Here is a 15,555-nt window from a genome sequence, read left to right on the forward strand (position 1 = left end):
CCTTCAATCTTTCCCAGCATCAGGGTCTTTTCCAATGAGTCAGTTCTTCACATCAGGTGGCCAAAGTATTAGAGTTTCAGCGTCAGCATCACTCCATCCAATGAATATTCACGACTGATTTCCTTTAGGATGAACCAGTTGGATCTCCGTGCAGTCCAAGGGACTCTCAAGAGTCTTCTCCAACGCCACAGTTCAAAAGCATCAATTCTTGTGCTCAGCTTTCTTTATAGTCCAAATCTTACATCCATACATGACCACTGGAAAAACCATAGCTTTGACTAGACGTACTTTTGCTGGTAAAGTAATATCTCTGCTTTTTAATAAGCTGTCTAGGTTGGTCATAACTTTTCTTCCAAGGAGCAAGCATCCTTTAATTTCATGGCTGCAGTCACCATCTGCAGTGATTCAGAAGCCCAGAAAATAAAGTCAGCCACTGTCTTCATTGTTTCACCATCTATTTGCCATGATTTGATGGGACCGGATGCCACAATCTTAGTTTTTTCAAAGTTGAGTTTTAAGCCAACTTTTTCACTCTCTTCTTTCACTTTCATCAAGAGGCCCTTTAGTTCTTCTTCACTTTCTGCCATAAGGGTGGTGTCATCTGCATATCTGAGGTTATTGATATTTCTCCCGGCAATCTTGATTCCAGCGTGTGCTTCATCCAGTCCAGCATTTCTCATGATAAACTCTGCATATAAGTTAAATAAGCAGGGTGAAAATATACAGCCTTGACATACTCCTTTCCAAGTAGACTCAAGGGATTAGACCTGATAGACAGACTGCCTGAAGAACTGTGGACGGAAGTTCGTGACATTGTACAGGAGAGAGGGATCAAGACCGTCCCCATGGAAAAGAAATGCAAAAAGGCAAAATGGTTGTCTGAGGAGGCCTTACAAATAGCTGTGAAAAGAAGAGAAGCAAAAAGCAAAGGAGAAAAGGAAAGATATATCCATTAGAATGCAGAGTTCCAAAGAATAGCAAGAAGAGATAAGAAAGTCTTCCTCAGTGATCAGTGCAAAGGAATAGAGGAAAACAACAGAATGGGAAAGACTAGAGATCTCTTCAAGAAAATTAGAGACACCAAGGGAACATTTCATGCAAAGATGGGCTCAATAAAGGACAGAAATGGTATGGACCTAACAGAAGCAGAAGATATTAAGAAGAGGTGGCAAGAATACACAGAACAACTGTACAAAAAAGACCTTCACAACCCAGATAATCACGATGGTGTGATCACTGACCTAGAGCCAGACCTCCTGGAACACGAAGTCAAGTGGGCCTTAGGAAGTATCAGTATGAACAAAGCTAGTGGAGGTGATGGAAGTCCAGTTGAGCTACTCCAAATCCTGAAAGATGATGCTGTGAAAGTGCTGCACTCAATATCTCAGCAAATTTGGAAAACTCAGCAGTGGCCACAGGACTGGAAAAGGTCAGTTTTCATTCCAATCCCAAAGAAAGGCAACGCCAAAGAATGCTCAAACTACCGCACAATTGCACTCATCTCACACGCTAGTAAAGTAATGCTCAAAATTCTCCAAGCCAGGCTTCAGCAATACATGAACCATGAACTTCCAGATGTTCAAGCTGGATTTAGAAAAGGCAGAGGAACCAGAGATCAAATAGCCAACATCTGTTGGATCATGGAAAAAGCAAGAGAGTTCCAGAAAAGCATCTATTTCTGCTTTACTGACTATGCCAAAGCCCTTGACTGTGTGGATCACAACAAAGTGTGGAAAATTCTGAAAGAGATGGGAATACCAGACCACCTCACCTGCCTCTTGAGAAATCTGTACGCAATTCAAGAAGTAACAGAACGGGACATGGAACAACAGACTGACTTCTCCACTTACTACCTAACTGGGATATTGACAGAAACTGCCCCATAGGGTTGACAAGGTTAAAACAAGTGCACACACATAAAGAAAGCACTCAGGAAATGTGAGTGGACCTTACTACCACTAACCTTGTTAACCAGGCTGAAGAGATACCAGATGCTGGCGATTTCAAGCACCTAAGGCAAAGAAGTCAAGGCTGGGATTCCACTGGGGCAGGGAGCTGACAGGAGCCATGAAATCCTGGTCCAGCCAGAAAATCTTGTGCCACCAAATGAGGGGTTCACATGGAAGAGGCAACCACCTCAGGCCTCGGGTGAAAAGACAGTCTTGAGCAATGAGAGCCCCTGGCCCTGTGCCGGCATAGACGTGGGGCTTGAAGGGCTCATCGCCCTGGCAGTGTGGCAGCTGGGGGCCCCAAAACAAATGGAGAAACCATCCCTTAAGCCCAAACGGGGCCAGCAGAGCCACTGTGAGTACCGCCAGTGACGCGGCCACAGTCCTGGGCTGAGTTTGTAAGCGGAGAAATCACACAGAACACCGAGCAGGACAAATAAAAACACTTCCATTCCTGGATGCATCCTGGCCAGAGCCATCAGAGAGGGAACACGAAAAGGAGCAGACTTCTTGCAGGGAATGAATGCCTGAAGACAAGGAAATCGAGTCTTCCGTGTGCTGAGCAGACAGACCTGTCGGCTTGGGATTCTCTACTGTCACTCAAGAACCAGGGAGAAGCAGGAATGATGGGAGGCACAGACAAGCTGAGACAGCATCTCACCCACAAACCCCAAATCCAAACACACTAACACAGGCAGGAAAGAGCACCGACGAGGAGCGTGAGATCCAAGAGACAGTGTTAGCTAGAGAAGGAGAAATCAGAAGGGAGCTGGGAACGTCCCTCAGTCGTGTCCTACTCTTTGTGATCTCGTGGACTGTAGCCTGCCAGGCTCCTCAGTCCATGGGATTCTCCAGGCAAGAATACTGGAGTGGGTTGCCATTTCCTTCTCCAGGGGATCTTCCCAACTCAGAGATCGAATCCGGGTCTCCTGCACTGCAGGCAGATTCTTTACTGTCTGAGCCACCAGGGAAGCCTCCCAAGCTTCCGCAACCCAGCCCCGAAAGTTGCCTCCATTCATGAGTGGAGGGCTCCCCTTCCCTGAGGTTACAGGGCAAGAGCTGTGTTCTTCAGCTCCAGGGACAGCCCCCGCTTTCTCAGGAACCCGATTCTATCAATAACTCTCTCCCCGATACGTCACTCCTTTAAATCTAAGTTTCAACTGTGTAACAAAATATTACGTGTATGAATAAATTTCCTTATAACTTATAAGGAAAATCAGCAGTTCCTGCCACCCACCCGCACCCCCCGACAGTCCTGAACCGCCTTCAGATCTCTGAGCTGTCGTGTCTGGTATTTATCTTCCTATTTAAGTAATAAGCTGTGCCAGGGGACCTTGGGACAAGGCATCACTTTCTGGGCATGGCTCTTGGCCATTTGCCGTGAGACAATCCTGCCTTAACCTGGGAAGAAGACAGATTTGATGAACTGTCCCCATAACCCAATGTGGTTGTTTCTGGAATATGAAGCCACCAGACTTTGGCCCATGCCATTCCCAAGAGATAATTTATGTAAATTACAAGGTGAGATGTTTTGCAACACTTTTATATCTTACTCTGTCCCATGGAATTTACCCATGCTTATTACTTATCCATTTAAGAACAAAATAAGCCACCCCTAAGTGCAAGCCCATGATGACCTGAATGGCATTCAAGTGGAAAGCCAGGTTGGTAGTCAGCAGGCCACCCCACCCGTGGGGAAGCAGGGACACCTCCACGTGCTTGAGCCTGGGCGTGAAGGGTCTAGAACGTGAACGAGCCTTTCCCCGTAACAGGGAGTAAGGGCGGGATTTACAGGTGAGGGAATGGGTGGGGTGAGGTCACTGTTTCAACTTCAGGGGAAAAAAAGAGAAAATTTCACCATCAGAAGGCCGAGAAATCAGCAGAGGTAGTATCTGATTATTTTACTTAATATTATCTTGATACAAAAACCTTGTTGAAAAACTTTTTACCTCATAATCCATCCGTCTCTTGGGAGCTCTAAATCTTTCACTCATTGCCTTATTTAAAAAAATAAAAAGCCAAAAGAAATAACAACAGCCAATTAAACAAAAACAAAAACCAACCAATCAAGTTAGGGCCGGAAAAGGAGAAAGAGGCTGCTCCTAACTGGCTCCAAAATATTCCTAAAGCATAGCCTTAGGTTACTTTTTTTCTTACTTTATCAATTTAGGACATGACTTCCAATTATGGTAGATAACAATTTAGTTCTTTGACTTGCCAATATCCCAATTACATCACAGGTTTTGTTAAATGAATGGTTGGTGTTTGTTATTATCGTGTAAATACATGTCTGCTGAGCTGCTCAGTACATTCCAATCACATTTCCTTTCTTGAATGTTTTGCTTCTTCTTGGAGTTTGTAGGCTTTTCATTTTATTGCCTATTCTTATTATTTTCTAAGACTCCAGTTTCTCAGACTCACAGACATAGAGAACAGACTTGTAGTTGCCAAGGCGGGGCAAGGTGGAGGAGAAATAGGCTGGCAATTTGGGATTCAGTTCAGTTCAGTCGCTCAGTCGTGTCCGACTCTTTGCGACCCCATGAACTGCAGCATGCCAGGCCTCCCTGTCCATCACCAACTCCCGGAGTTCACTCAAACTGACGTCCATCGAGTCAGTGATGCAGCAGATACAAACTATTACATATAGAATGGATGAACAAGGTCTTCTCAGGTGGCACTTGGTGGTAAAGAACCCACCTGCCAATGCAGGAGACATAAGAGACTCAGGTTTGATCCCTGGGTCAGGAAGATCCCCTGGAGGAGGGCATGGCAATCCACTCCAGTATTCTGGCCTGGAGAATGCCATGGACAGAGGACCCTGGTGACCTACAGTCCATAGGGTTGCAAAGAGTTGGACATGACTGAAGTGACTTAGCACATGCACACACATACACTTTATAGCACAGGGAACTATACTCAAAATCCTATGGTAAACTATAATGGAAAAGAATATGAAAAAGAACATGTGTGTGTATGTGTGTGTGTGTATATATAGACACACACATAGAACTGAGTCACTTTGCTGTAGAGTAGAAATTAACACAACATTGTAAATCAACTACACTTCAATAAAATCAATGAAAGACTCTGGTTTCCTTGTAAAAATCTCTTATCTACACAGCATTAGATACCTGCTCTTCCCTCCCCCTCCCTTTCTGGAAACCTCTCTGTTCCACAGCCCTCCCCTCCTCTCCTGCTAGGCTCTCTAGGTGTCTAGCACAGCCAGCAACCCAGAACCTCTCCATGCCTCCAGCAGGTTCCTTTTTATTGGAAAGATGATTTGTCGAGAACCTGCCTGTCTGAAAATATAATTATTCTACGGCTACACTTGATTTGTAGTGGTGGACACAGAATTCAGGTTAGAATGACTTTTTCCCTATGATTTTAAAAGGCACTATTTATTCCATCATCTTCCAGCTCTAAGCGCTGCTTTGAGAAGTCAAACAGGACTGATTCCCAGGCCTTTGCTCTCAGTTCTAGTCTCTTGTCTTTTGGGGTCGTTGTCAGATTTTTAAAAATTGGAGGATAACTGCTTTACAATGTTGTGTTGGTCTCTGCCTTACAACAGCTGAAATCAGTCTTATGTACATATATATCTCCCCTCCCTCCCACCCCACCACGCTAGCTGGTCGCAGAGTGCCAGGCTGGGCTCCCTGTGTCACACAGCAGCTTCCCGTCAGTCATCCGTGTTCACTGGTGTTGCGTTCCCTTAGTTCCTGATGGCAGGCCTGCCCTGGGAGGCCATTTTTATTCCTTGTATTGGGTCACTGGCAGGCCCTTCTGATTTGGAGACTCATGTCCTGCAGTTCTGAGAGATTCATCTGTGTCATCTGTTTGACAATTTTCTCTTGTCTACTTCCTCTCTTTTGGAACTCCTATTAATCAGAGGTTGGAGGTCCTGGATTGATTTTCTCAATTTCCTATTTTTTCCCCCCTACTGTCCAATTCATTGTATGTGTTATTCTTTCTGAAAGATTTGATTTTATATTCTGACTCTTCTGGACTTTTTTTTTTCCATCCTAATTTTAAAGCTTCTGTTCTGATTGTTTAACAAGGTGGTAGCATATTCCTGTTTCAAAGATACAGCTACCTTCTCTTATCTTTCTGAGGATATTTATAAAAGCTTTTAATTTTTAAAGTATTTTTACCCTATGCGTTATCTGTTGCCTCTGATTTCGTTCAGTTTTCCTTTTATTTTGGGCCCTGTCTGCTATGTTGGAGAATTTCTTCAAATGTCTGGTGATCTGGGGCTGTCAATTTCTATTTTAAAGTAAGGTACCAAAATGCTGATTCAAAGGCCTTGCTGACTGCGGCCTTCACACTAGGACTCTCAGTGAGGGAGCTGGGGAGGGCGGCCTTCACACTAGGACTCTCAGTGAGGGAGCTGGGGAGGGCGGCCTTCACACTAGGACTCTCAGTGAGGGAGCTGGGGAGGGCAGCCTTCACACTAGGACTCTCAGTGAGGGAGCTGGGGAGGGCGGCCTTCACGCTAGGACTCGCAGTGAGGGAGCTGGGGAGGGCGGCCTTCACACTAGGACTCTCAGTGAGGGAGCTGGGAGGGCAGCCTTCACACTAGGACTCTCAGTGAGGGAGCTGGGGGAGGCGGCCTTCACACTAGGACTCTCAGTGAGGGAGCTGGGGAGGGCGGCCTTCACACTAGGACTCTCAGTGAGGGAGCTGGGGAGGGCGGCCTTCACACTAGGACTCTCAGTGAGGGAGCTGGGGAGGTGTTTTTCACTGTTGTTGTTCAGTCCCTCAGTCACGTCTGCCTCTTTGTGACCTCGTGGCCTGCAGCAGAACAGGCTTCCCTGTCCTTCACCATCTCCCAGACTTGCTCAGACTCATGTCCACCGAGTCAGTGATGGGCTTCTTTTTACTGAGATTCCCCCTAAATGTCAAGTTCTGTCGGGTTCCTGCGGATTGCTGCTTAAGGAGTGGAGGGCGAGAAAGAGGAGAGATGGTCATGCTGGGAAAGGCGCGGGCAGAGTGCAGACAGTCTGACCCCAGTGCCTGGATCTCTCGGGGAGTGTGTCAGCAGCTGAATTTCTCCCCAGACTGCACATCCCTGTGGGGCTAGAGCAGCTGTAAAAGGGCAGGGAGAGGACCTCCGGTCTAACTGCTCTGAATCTAGACGATGAATTAACCCCTCTGTCTTGACCTGCCCCTGGCCCTCCACAATACCTGCGGATCTCACATTGGGACCCTTCCTGGGGCTGCCCAGGGCACACAGCTCCTTCCTGACCAGTGCTCTTTCTGCAGGCTTTCTGTCCCTCTCCTGGCTCACACTTAACTCCCTTCTGCTAAGTCAGGCCCTCCTGCATCCACCTTCTCTCCTGCAATCTGGTCTCCTCTCCCATTCTCTCACAGGTTGACAACATTTGAATTCTTTGGCTGTCATTTCTGTGGGGTTTCTTTGGGGCTGGGAGACAGGCAGATTAACATGTTCAACTTGCCACATTCATCAAAAGCCTCTTTAATTGCCCCTTTGTCATTGGCTCCTTCTCATCAGCATCAAAAAGTATTTTGTTGCAGTATTTTGTATTTTTTTGCAGTAAAAATATTTAACATGAGATCTACCTTCTTAACATATTTTTAAGGGGATGTTACCTTACTGTTGACTATAATTCATCATCATTAAAACCATCTCAAGTTTCTCCAACATTAAGGAAACTGAGAAGTTTGTTTTTTTTAATTAAACCTTTTATTTCATTTGGGAGCATAGCCAATTAACAATGCTGTGACAGTTTCAGGCGGACAGTGAAGGGACTCGGCCATACATACACACGCATCTGTTCTTCCCCAACCCCGCACCCACCCAGGCTGCCACGTGACACCGAGCGACGGCACTGCGCTCTGCAGCAGATCTCTGTTGGCTGTCCATTTTAAACATGGCACGTGTACATGAACTCCGAACTCCCTAACTATCCCTTTCCCTATCTTTTTAAAAATCACCTCTCCGTATTTATTTATGTGGCCAACTAGATCAAACCCAGGCCCTTGGCAGTGAGAGCTCAACAGTCCTAACCACTGAACTACCGAGGCATTCCACTCCCTTTTTTAAATACAACAGTATCATCAGTGGGAATTTGGTCTCCTTTCTTTTTGCCACACTGCACAGCTCACGGGATCCTCCTTTCCTGGCCAGAGATCAAACCCAGGTGCTGGCAATAACAGTGCTGAGTCCCCACCACCGCACCACCAGGGAATCCTCTCCTGCATTCTCTTTCCCTCCTGAGCCAAACTTCTTGGAATAGCTGCTCAGCTCTCACCTCTCCCTCAACACCCCTGAGCTTATCTTCTGTCACCTTCCTCCTACCCCCATCAATGTACTGGAGCCATTCTTGCAAAGGATACCCCATTAATAGCCAATGGCCCCTGCCCAGGCCTCTCCTCACTTGATTCTTAGTACGTCTGACACCGTGTGTACTCACTTCTTCTCAGAACGATCCGTCCCTTGGCACTTTTGACCCTGGACCTCTCTGCAGTGGGAGGCACACTGCTTAGCGAGGCTTGTGTGGTACAGACTATACTTTCCATGCCAGCTTCACCTCTTGCCACACCATATTCAAGTTCTAGGCTACAATGCGTGCATGTGTGCATGCATGCTAAGTCACTTCAGTAGTGTGCAACTCCGTGTGACCCCATGGACTGCTAGGATTCTCTGTCCGTAGATTCTCCCGGCAAGGATACTGGAGTAGGTGGCCATGTCCTTCTCCTGGGCTACAACGAATCAGATTTCTTTCAGCTTCTAGATCAAGCCATGTCCTGTTTCTCTTCTGGTCTCTGTACTTCCCATTCACTTTTATCTGGCCAAATTCTGCCAATTCCTTAGGTCTGTGTTAAATGTCTCTCCTTGTATTCCCGCTACCAGCAAGTTCACTGAACGGTACTGCAACTGCCTGCTCACTTGTCAAGCTCACGAGGATGAAACTCTCATCTATCCTTTACCTTCTTCAAAGCTTGTGTCACTAGAGCTTCCACGATGGCTAGTGCATGGGAGGCATCCAATAAATGTCAGTTGAGCGAATGAACAAAGACACAATCGCGAGAGGGGAAGCATCAAATACCTACCGAAAGACACTTTCTCGTATTTTCTCTGTAATGGGCCAGAAGCAAATGAATTTGGTCTACAGAAAAAGACTTGACACTCTAACCTAAATTCTTTTGGCTGCCCTTTCTTCCTATCCAGTCAGCGTATCTGACAAATGGTCACCACTTTTGGTACAAAAATCACCAAATGCAGAGTCAGAATATCAGAGCATCAATAAACCAGCTCCACAGGCTTACCAAAGGCCGACTGTCTCAATGTTTCAGTGTCTTTAAAACTTCTCTATAGATACCGCTGGGTTTTGAAGTGCTGTGAGAGTGACAACATCTTATTCTGGTAGTTCTGGTGTCACCTGGGTCACATACTAAAGACAGAAGCATTTCTGAAAAAGAGGCCGATGAGCTCTGTTGAGAGAATCCATTAGGCTGCTCAAACCATGAGTGTGGTAGACTCCAAAAAAGGAAAAACATATCCCAGCTCAAGCAAACTGGATTTCTAGCCTTCAACTGTCATTTAATGACTGTAAGTCAAGCTCTCAACACCTCAATGTCCCAAACACCTTCACTGTCACGCTGATAATGATTATACCTGGGAAAGTATCTTCTTCTGTAGGGCATGATGAGACATCTTTCAGGGCATGCTGACATTTAGTTACTTTGAATTGTCTCTAACATTTGACCACATTTAGCCTGGAGAATCTCATGGACTGAGGAGTCTGGCAGACTACAGTCAAAAGGTCACAAAGAGTTGGACACAACTAAAGAGACTTAGCACACACACAGCCACAACTACAGAAAACCTGCTTAGCTGCAAAGAGATGTTAAAGTTATGACCAACCTACACAGCATATTGAAAAGCAGAGACATTACTTTGTCAACAAAGGTCTCTAGTCAAGGCTATGGTTTTTCCAGTGGTCATGTATGGATGTGAGAGTTGGACTGTGAAGAAAGCTGAGTGCCGAAGAATTGATGCTTTTGAACTGTGGTGTTGGTGAAGACTCTTGAGAGTCCCTTGGACCGCAAGGAGATCCCCAGTCCATTGTAAAGGAGATGAGTCCTGAGTGTTCATTGGAAGGACTGATGCTGAAGCTGAAACTCCAATACTTTGGCCACCTGATGTGAAGAGCTGACTCATCTGAAAAGACCCTGATGCTGGGAAAGACTGAGGGCAGGAGAAGGGGATGACAGAGGATGAGATGGTTGGATGGCATCACCAACACAATGGACATGGGTTTGGGTGAACTCTGGGAGTTGATGATGGACAGGGAGGCCTGGCGTGCTACAGTTCATGGGGTCGCAAAGAGTCGGACACGACTGAGCAACTGAACTGATGCTACATTCCTAGCTGGAAAAACCTAGAAAGAACTCTGCAGTTAAGTCTAGTCTCTTGATAATAAACCACCATGTGGGAAAAAAAAATTCTGAGCTCAGAAGGAAGAAAGGAAAGGTGTTGTGATGAATTGTTTGTCTAAATAGATATTTATTTCTACTATATTTGACTCTGTGCCCACAAAGAGAATTCATACATTTATAACTGAAAAATGTAAACTATAACTCTTCACAAACAAAAACAATCTCTCCATAAACAGATGCTCTAAGGCAGAGGAAGGGAGTGAGAAAGGAGGGTAAGACACTCCTGTGCTTGTCTTCTCCCAGAAAGACCCAACAGCAATTCAAAGACAACCCTACACAGGGTTTCAGAGAAGGTGATGGCACCCCACTCCAGTGCTCTTGCCTGGAGAATCCCACGGATGGAGGAGCCTGGTGGGCTGCAGTCCATGGGGTCACTAAGAGTCGGACACAACTGAGCGACTTCACTTTCACTTTTCACTTTCATGCATTGGAGAAGGAAATGGCAACCCACTCCAGTATTCTTGCCTGGAGAATCCCAGGGATGGCAGAGCCTGGTGGGGTGCCATCTATGGGGTCACAGAGTCGGACACGACTGAAGCGACTTAGCAGCAGCAGCAGCTAGATAGGGTTTATAAGCATAGGGGTCGTCCGGGACCAAGTGCAAGTAAGGAACGACTCCAAGACACACACGCTGCCCCAGTACAACCGAAACCCTGAGTACAGAAGGTGCACTGGAGCAGCTGCCCATGACCTTCTCCTCTGGGCCATGACTCTGGCAAAAGTAAACTTCTGCCCCTGCACTCCTGCCAGAGTTCGGTTTAACCAGTTTCCACGTGTATTTAAATGTTAGAGAGCATGGAATTCACTCAGGACAACCACTCCCTCCTCCCATCACCATCAGATACACTTTCCCTGAAAGGCTGGCAGGAAACCCCACATCCAGCTGATAATGCGTGTCCTGGACAGACTATGAGCCAAGTATTAGCCCCAATATTCACACTGTTCCTTCCATCCTTTTCTTCAAAAATTAAACCACCTATATGTAAATACATGTTAAAAATCTTGCTGATGAGTACCCTGGACCCAGTCATTCCTTGGGTTTTAGTGAAAAGGAGCAGACAGATCAGTGATTAACTCAAAGCATCATATGGTTGACTTTTTCTGTGTTACTGAGCCCTTCTTAACTTTCAAAACCACAATCATTATGAACCTTACACTGTAAAATCACGTGACATATGCTGCTTCCATTGGCCAGACTTCTCCTTCCCCAGGTACCTGCCTGACTCTGACCTGGCTTCTCAGCTAGCTGAGACACCACCTCCCCCAATGACCTTTCCTTAACGAACCACACCCCTTCCCCAATTTCTCACAACAGTCCTCATACTGAATTAGGTATCCCTCCTCAGGGATCCAAAACTAAACTGTGCTTATGACCTTCACAGGAATAATCACACAGTACTCACACAGGACACATCTCCCCAACTCGCCTTTGAACTTCTCAAAGACAAAGATAGTTGCTCATCCTTCTATTTCAGTTCATAGCACAGACATTCTAGTATTCAGCAGACATTCTAAACTGTGTGTGAGATGAGTGCATGAATGTATGAACAAACGGATGACGTTTACGCTTAGAATTCAGAGATAAGTCTTTAGAAAACATTTAGTCCATCCCACTCCATTCAAAGTTTCCTAAACAAGTATTTCCTAAGAGTTATTAGTGAAGGATGAACATTTTGCAAATGAAAACAGCATTAAATAAAAACCTTACCGGCAAAGTTCCAGGTAGAGATGCATCAAAAAAAGATACCAAAGAATTGGGAGGAGCTGCAAAGCAGACCTGAGATCCAGAAAAGAGTTTGGAGTTGGAGGCAATCTGGGCATGAATTTCCAATCCTACCACAGCTGCCCATTCAGGTTCACTAAGGAGGAGAACATAATGGTTAAGAAGTCATTAGGTTCGATCTATTACCATGAGTGAGTTTCTATGAGCTTAACCTGCAAATGTTACTAATACTTCCCACTTGTGCTTTTAACTTATTAAAACTGTATATTCTACTTTAAAAAATGTGTTACATTGTATTGGGTGACTAAATTAATAGCAATGCAAAATGAACACCAAGAAGACTGGCAAAGCAAGATTCATTTATAACATGGCATAAGAAGAGCTCACTGTGCAAACCAGGTAACAGAAAGGAAGAATATGGCATCTGAAAACAATTTAGAAATGGTTATCAGGTGGAGACTGCTTGGCTGACTTTAATGAGAAGCACCATTTTCTAAATTAACTGTCCTTTGTCAGTTAATCACTCAGTACATAAAGAAAGCTGATTTTGTGAACATTTTTAGAATTAATGGAAACAGGATTTTACCACTAGAGAAATAATGGTAAATAAATAGTTGTACATCTCATTATTTAAAAAGGAAGGAAATTATCAGTCATGTTTTGAATTCGTTTTCTAACAATGGTTTGCAAGTAAAGTAACCATAGTGATACAGATAAAATGGATTAGTACTAAATGATAATCTTCGGAATTCTGCACAAAGGAAAACATTAAATCATCACAAGTGGCTTCCCCCCCCCCCCAGGTTCCCCAAATCACTTTAAATTCCAGACATTTAGTGCCAGGTTCCTTTGCATGTTTTAAACTTAATTGCTACCAAACCCAAGAAGCTGCAATAGTGCAGTTTAAATGCTACAATAATCTCTTATCTGGTCACTCCTACTCTGCTGGGTCTGTATGAACATCCATCCCATACACAGGTCTCCCTAGGTTCATCTAAGTGTGCTTATTCCATGGGTTATTATCAACCCCATGTATCCTGCGCAATCTGCAGATGGCCTGGTATACACATACTCTCTCCATATTCTGTCTGTTCCTATCCTGCTCTTCTCTCAAGCAATTTTCTCTATTATCAAAATTTTTATTTACATGCATTTGGTTTTGTTTCAATCATTTCAACACATGAAGTTCTGTATTTATAGTACTGGTGAATTCCTTATTTTTAAGGAATTTTAAAGCTTGCAATCACAAACTATAATTGAGAGGAATTAAACTAAGAAGTCATCAGAAATCTGCACTCACTAAAACCTTATTCAATGTTTTTTTTGCAGTTTCATTACATAAGCGAAAAAACTTTTCATTCACTTTTCACAGTGAAACAATCTAATTTAATGAAAAGAACAGAACCAGTGCTTCTGGACATTTTCCCCTCTGTTAAAAAAGAAAAGCAAAAATAACAGCAACCTAACTATCTCAAAGGAAAAAATGAATATTTGACACATGCCTTATGTTTCTGCACTTAAAAAGAAATCATTTAGGTCTTATATAGTGAAATATAAGCACCTGTTCAGAGGACATTGAGCAAAATAATCAACAGTCTCTACACAACCAGAGGGAAGATCTCATACCGGCTGCATTTTCCTAGGTCTACACACACACACACACACACACACACACACACACACACACGTTCAACATGAAAGGCCTCCTAACTCTAAGCCACACACACACACACACACACGTTCAACATGAAAGGCCTCCTAACTCTAAGCCACACACACACACACACACACACGTTCAACATGAAAGGCCTCCACAGATAGGTGGTGTTTTCTAACTCTAAGCCACATACACACACACACACACACACACACACACACACACGTTCAACATGAAAGGCCTCCACAGATAGGTGGTGTTTTCTAACTCTAAGCCACACACACACACACACACACACACGTTCAACATGAAAGGCCTCCACAGATAGGTGGTGTTTTCTAACTCTAAGCCACACACACACACACACACACACACACACACACACACACGTTCAACATGAAAGGCCTCCACAGATAGGTGGTGTTTTCTAACTCTAAGCCACACACACACACACACACACACGTTCAACATGAAAGGCCTCCACAGATAGGTGGTGTTTTCTAACTCTAAGCCACACACACACACACACACACACACACGTTCAACATGAAAGGCCTCCACAGATAGGTGGTGTTTTCTAACTCTAAGCCACACACACACACGTTCAACATGAAAGGCCTCCACAGATAGGTGGTGTTTTCTAACTCTAAGCCACACACACACACACACACACACACGTTCAACATGAAAGGCCTCCACAGATAGGTGGTGTTTTCTAACTCTAAGCCACCCATCCAGAACTTGTAGGTAAAGGCTCCTTTTTAGTATTAAAACACTGCTGGCCCAGTTGTGCTAAATACATGTCAGCTAAATAAGATCCCACTTCTACTGATACTGGTCTGACTACTAGTTAAGGTGACTGAACCACTCTTCTGTCTGTGAAACATTTAAAAAAACACTTGCTATTTTACACTCTCAAATTACCCAAATAAGGCTATCTGAAGACAGTGGTTTACATGTGGGATAGGGACTGATAAGACAGCCAGTTTCCTGTCTTTATTTAGGTTTCAGGGCTGCAACATACAGCCCAACACGTTCCCGCCCACCAGAACGTCCAGACTAAAGGCTGGGCTTTAAAGTGAAGTTGCTCAGTCGTGTCCGACTCTTCGCGACCCCATGGACTGCAGCCCACCAGGCTCCTCTATCCCTGGGATTCTCCAGGCAAGTATACTGGAGTGGGTTGCCATTTCCTTCTCCAGGGGATCTTCCCGACCCAGGGATCGAACCCGGGACTCCCGCATTGTAGGCAGACGCTTTACCGTCTGAGCCACCAGGGAAGTCTGTAGTGGCCATCATCTCCCAAGTCCCGCAGTTCTACCTCAACTTAAGTGGGCAATACTGGTATGAAATAGTATACCCTTTTCTCGGCTTCTGGGCTGTGATGTGGGGCTGCTGAGCCACTGAGCTCTGCCCTCTTTTCCCGTTGGACGTGGACCCAGTCGGAGGCCCTCTTCTGTGACAAGAACCGCAGCCAACCCGGGCGAAAGCAAAACGCCTTCCAGAACAGCACCAGCGCAACATGGGCGCCGCCATTGTCTCTCCAGAGTCCTGGTCAGGTGACACAGCCTCCCTCTGCTGCAAGGCTCTCTGGGAAACGTAGTTCTAAGAAATTAGATAAACCGCTCTAGACTCGGACCGGAAGACTACTTTTACCAGAGCGCACTGCGACCGGAAGGCTTCGGGAACCAGGCGAAGAGGGGGCGGGAAGCAGAAATAGCCGAGAGAGTGGGAGGGTTTCTGGGTCCGAAGGTGTGACTCCTCCTAGC

At 45.3% G+C, this 15,555-nt stretch overlaps 1 protein-coding gene across 2 annotated transcripts in view; it reads right to left on the reverse strand.

The window, feature by feature from the left end:
* Positions 1-15,350, reverse strand: part of GATB (glutamyl-tRNA amidotransferase subunit B) — a 103,378-nt gene extending 88,028 nt beyond the window's left edge. For both annotated transcript variants that reach the window (XM_070386655.1, XM_005910233.3), the window contains exons 1-2: positions 15,147-15,350; positions 12,118-12,268 (exon numbers count right to left, since the gene is read on the reverse strand). In XM_070386655.1, the coding sequence (XP_070242756.1) occupies positions 12,118-12,268; positions 15,147-15,322 (327 nt within the window). In that variant the 5' untranslated portion in view covers positions 15,323-15,350. The remainder of the gene's footprint in view (positions 1-12,117; positions 12,269-15,146) is intronic.
* Positions 15,351-15,555: the final 205 nt, after the last annotated feature.

The sequence above is a fragment of the Bos mutus genome, chromosome 17 (assembly GCF_027580195.1).
Source record: "Bos mutus isolate GX-2022 chromosome 17, NWIPB_WYAK_1.1, whole genome shotgun sequence".
In the NCBI taxonomy this organism is placed as follows: Eukaryota; Metazoa; Chordata; class Mammalia; order Artiodactyla; family Bovidae; genus Bos; species Bos mutus.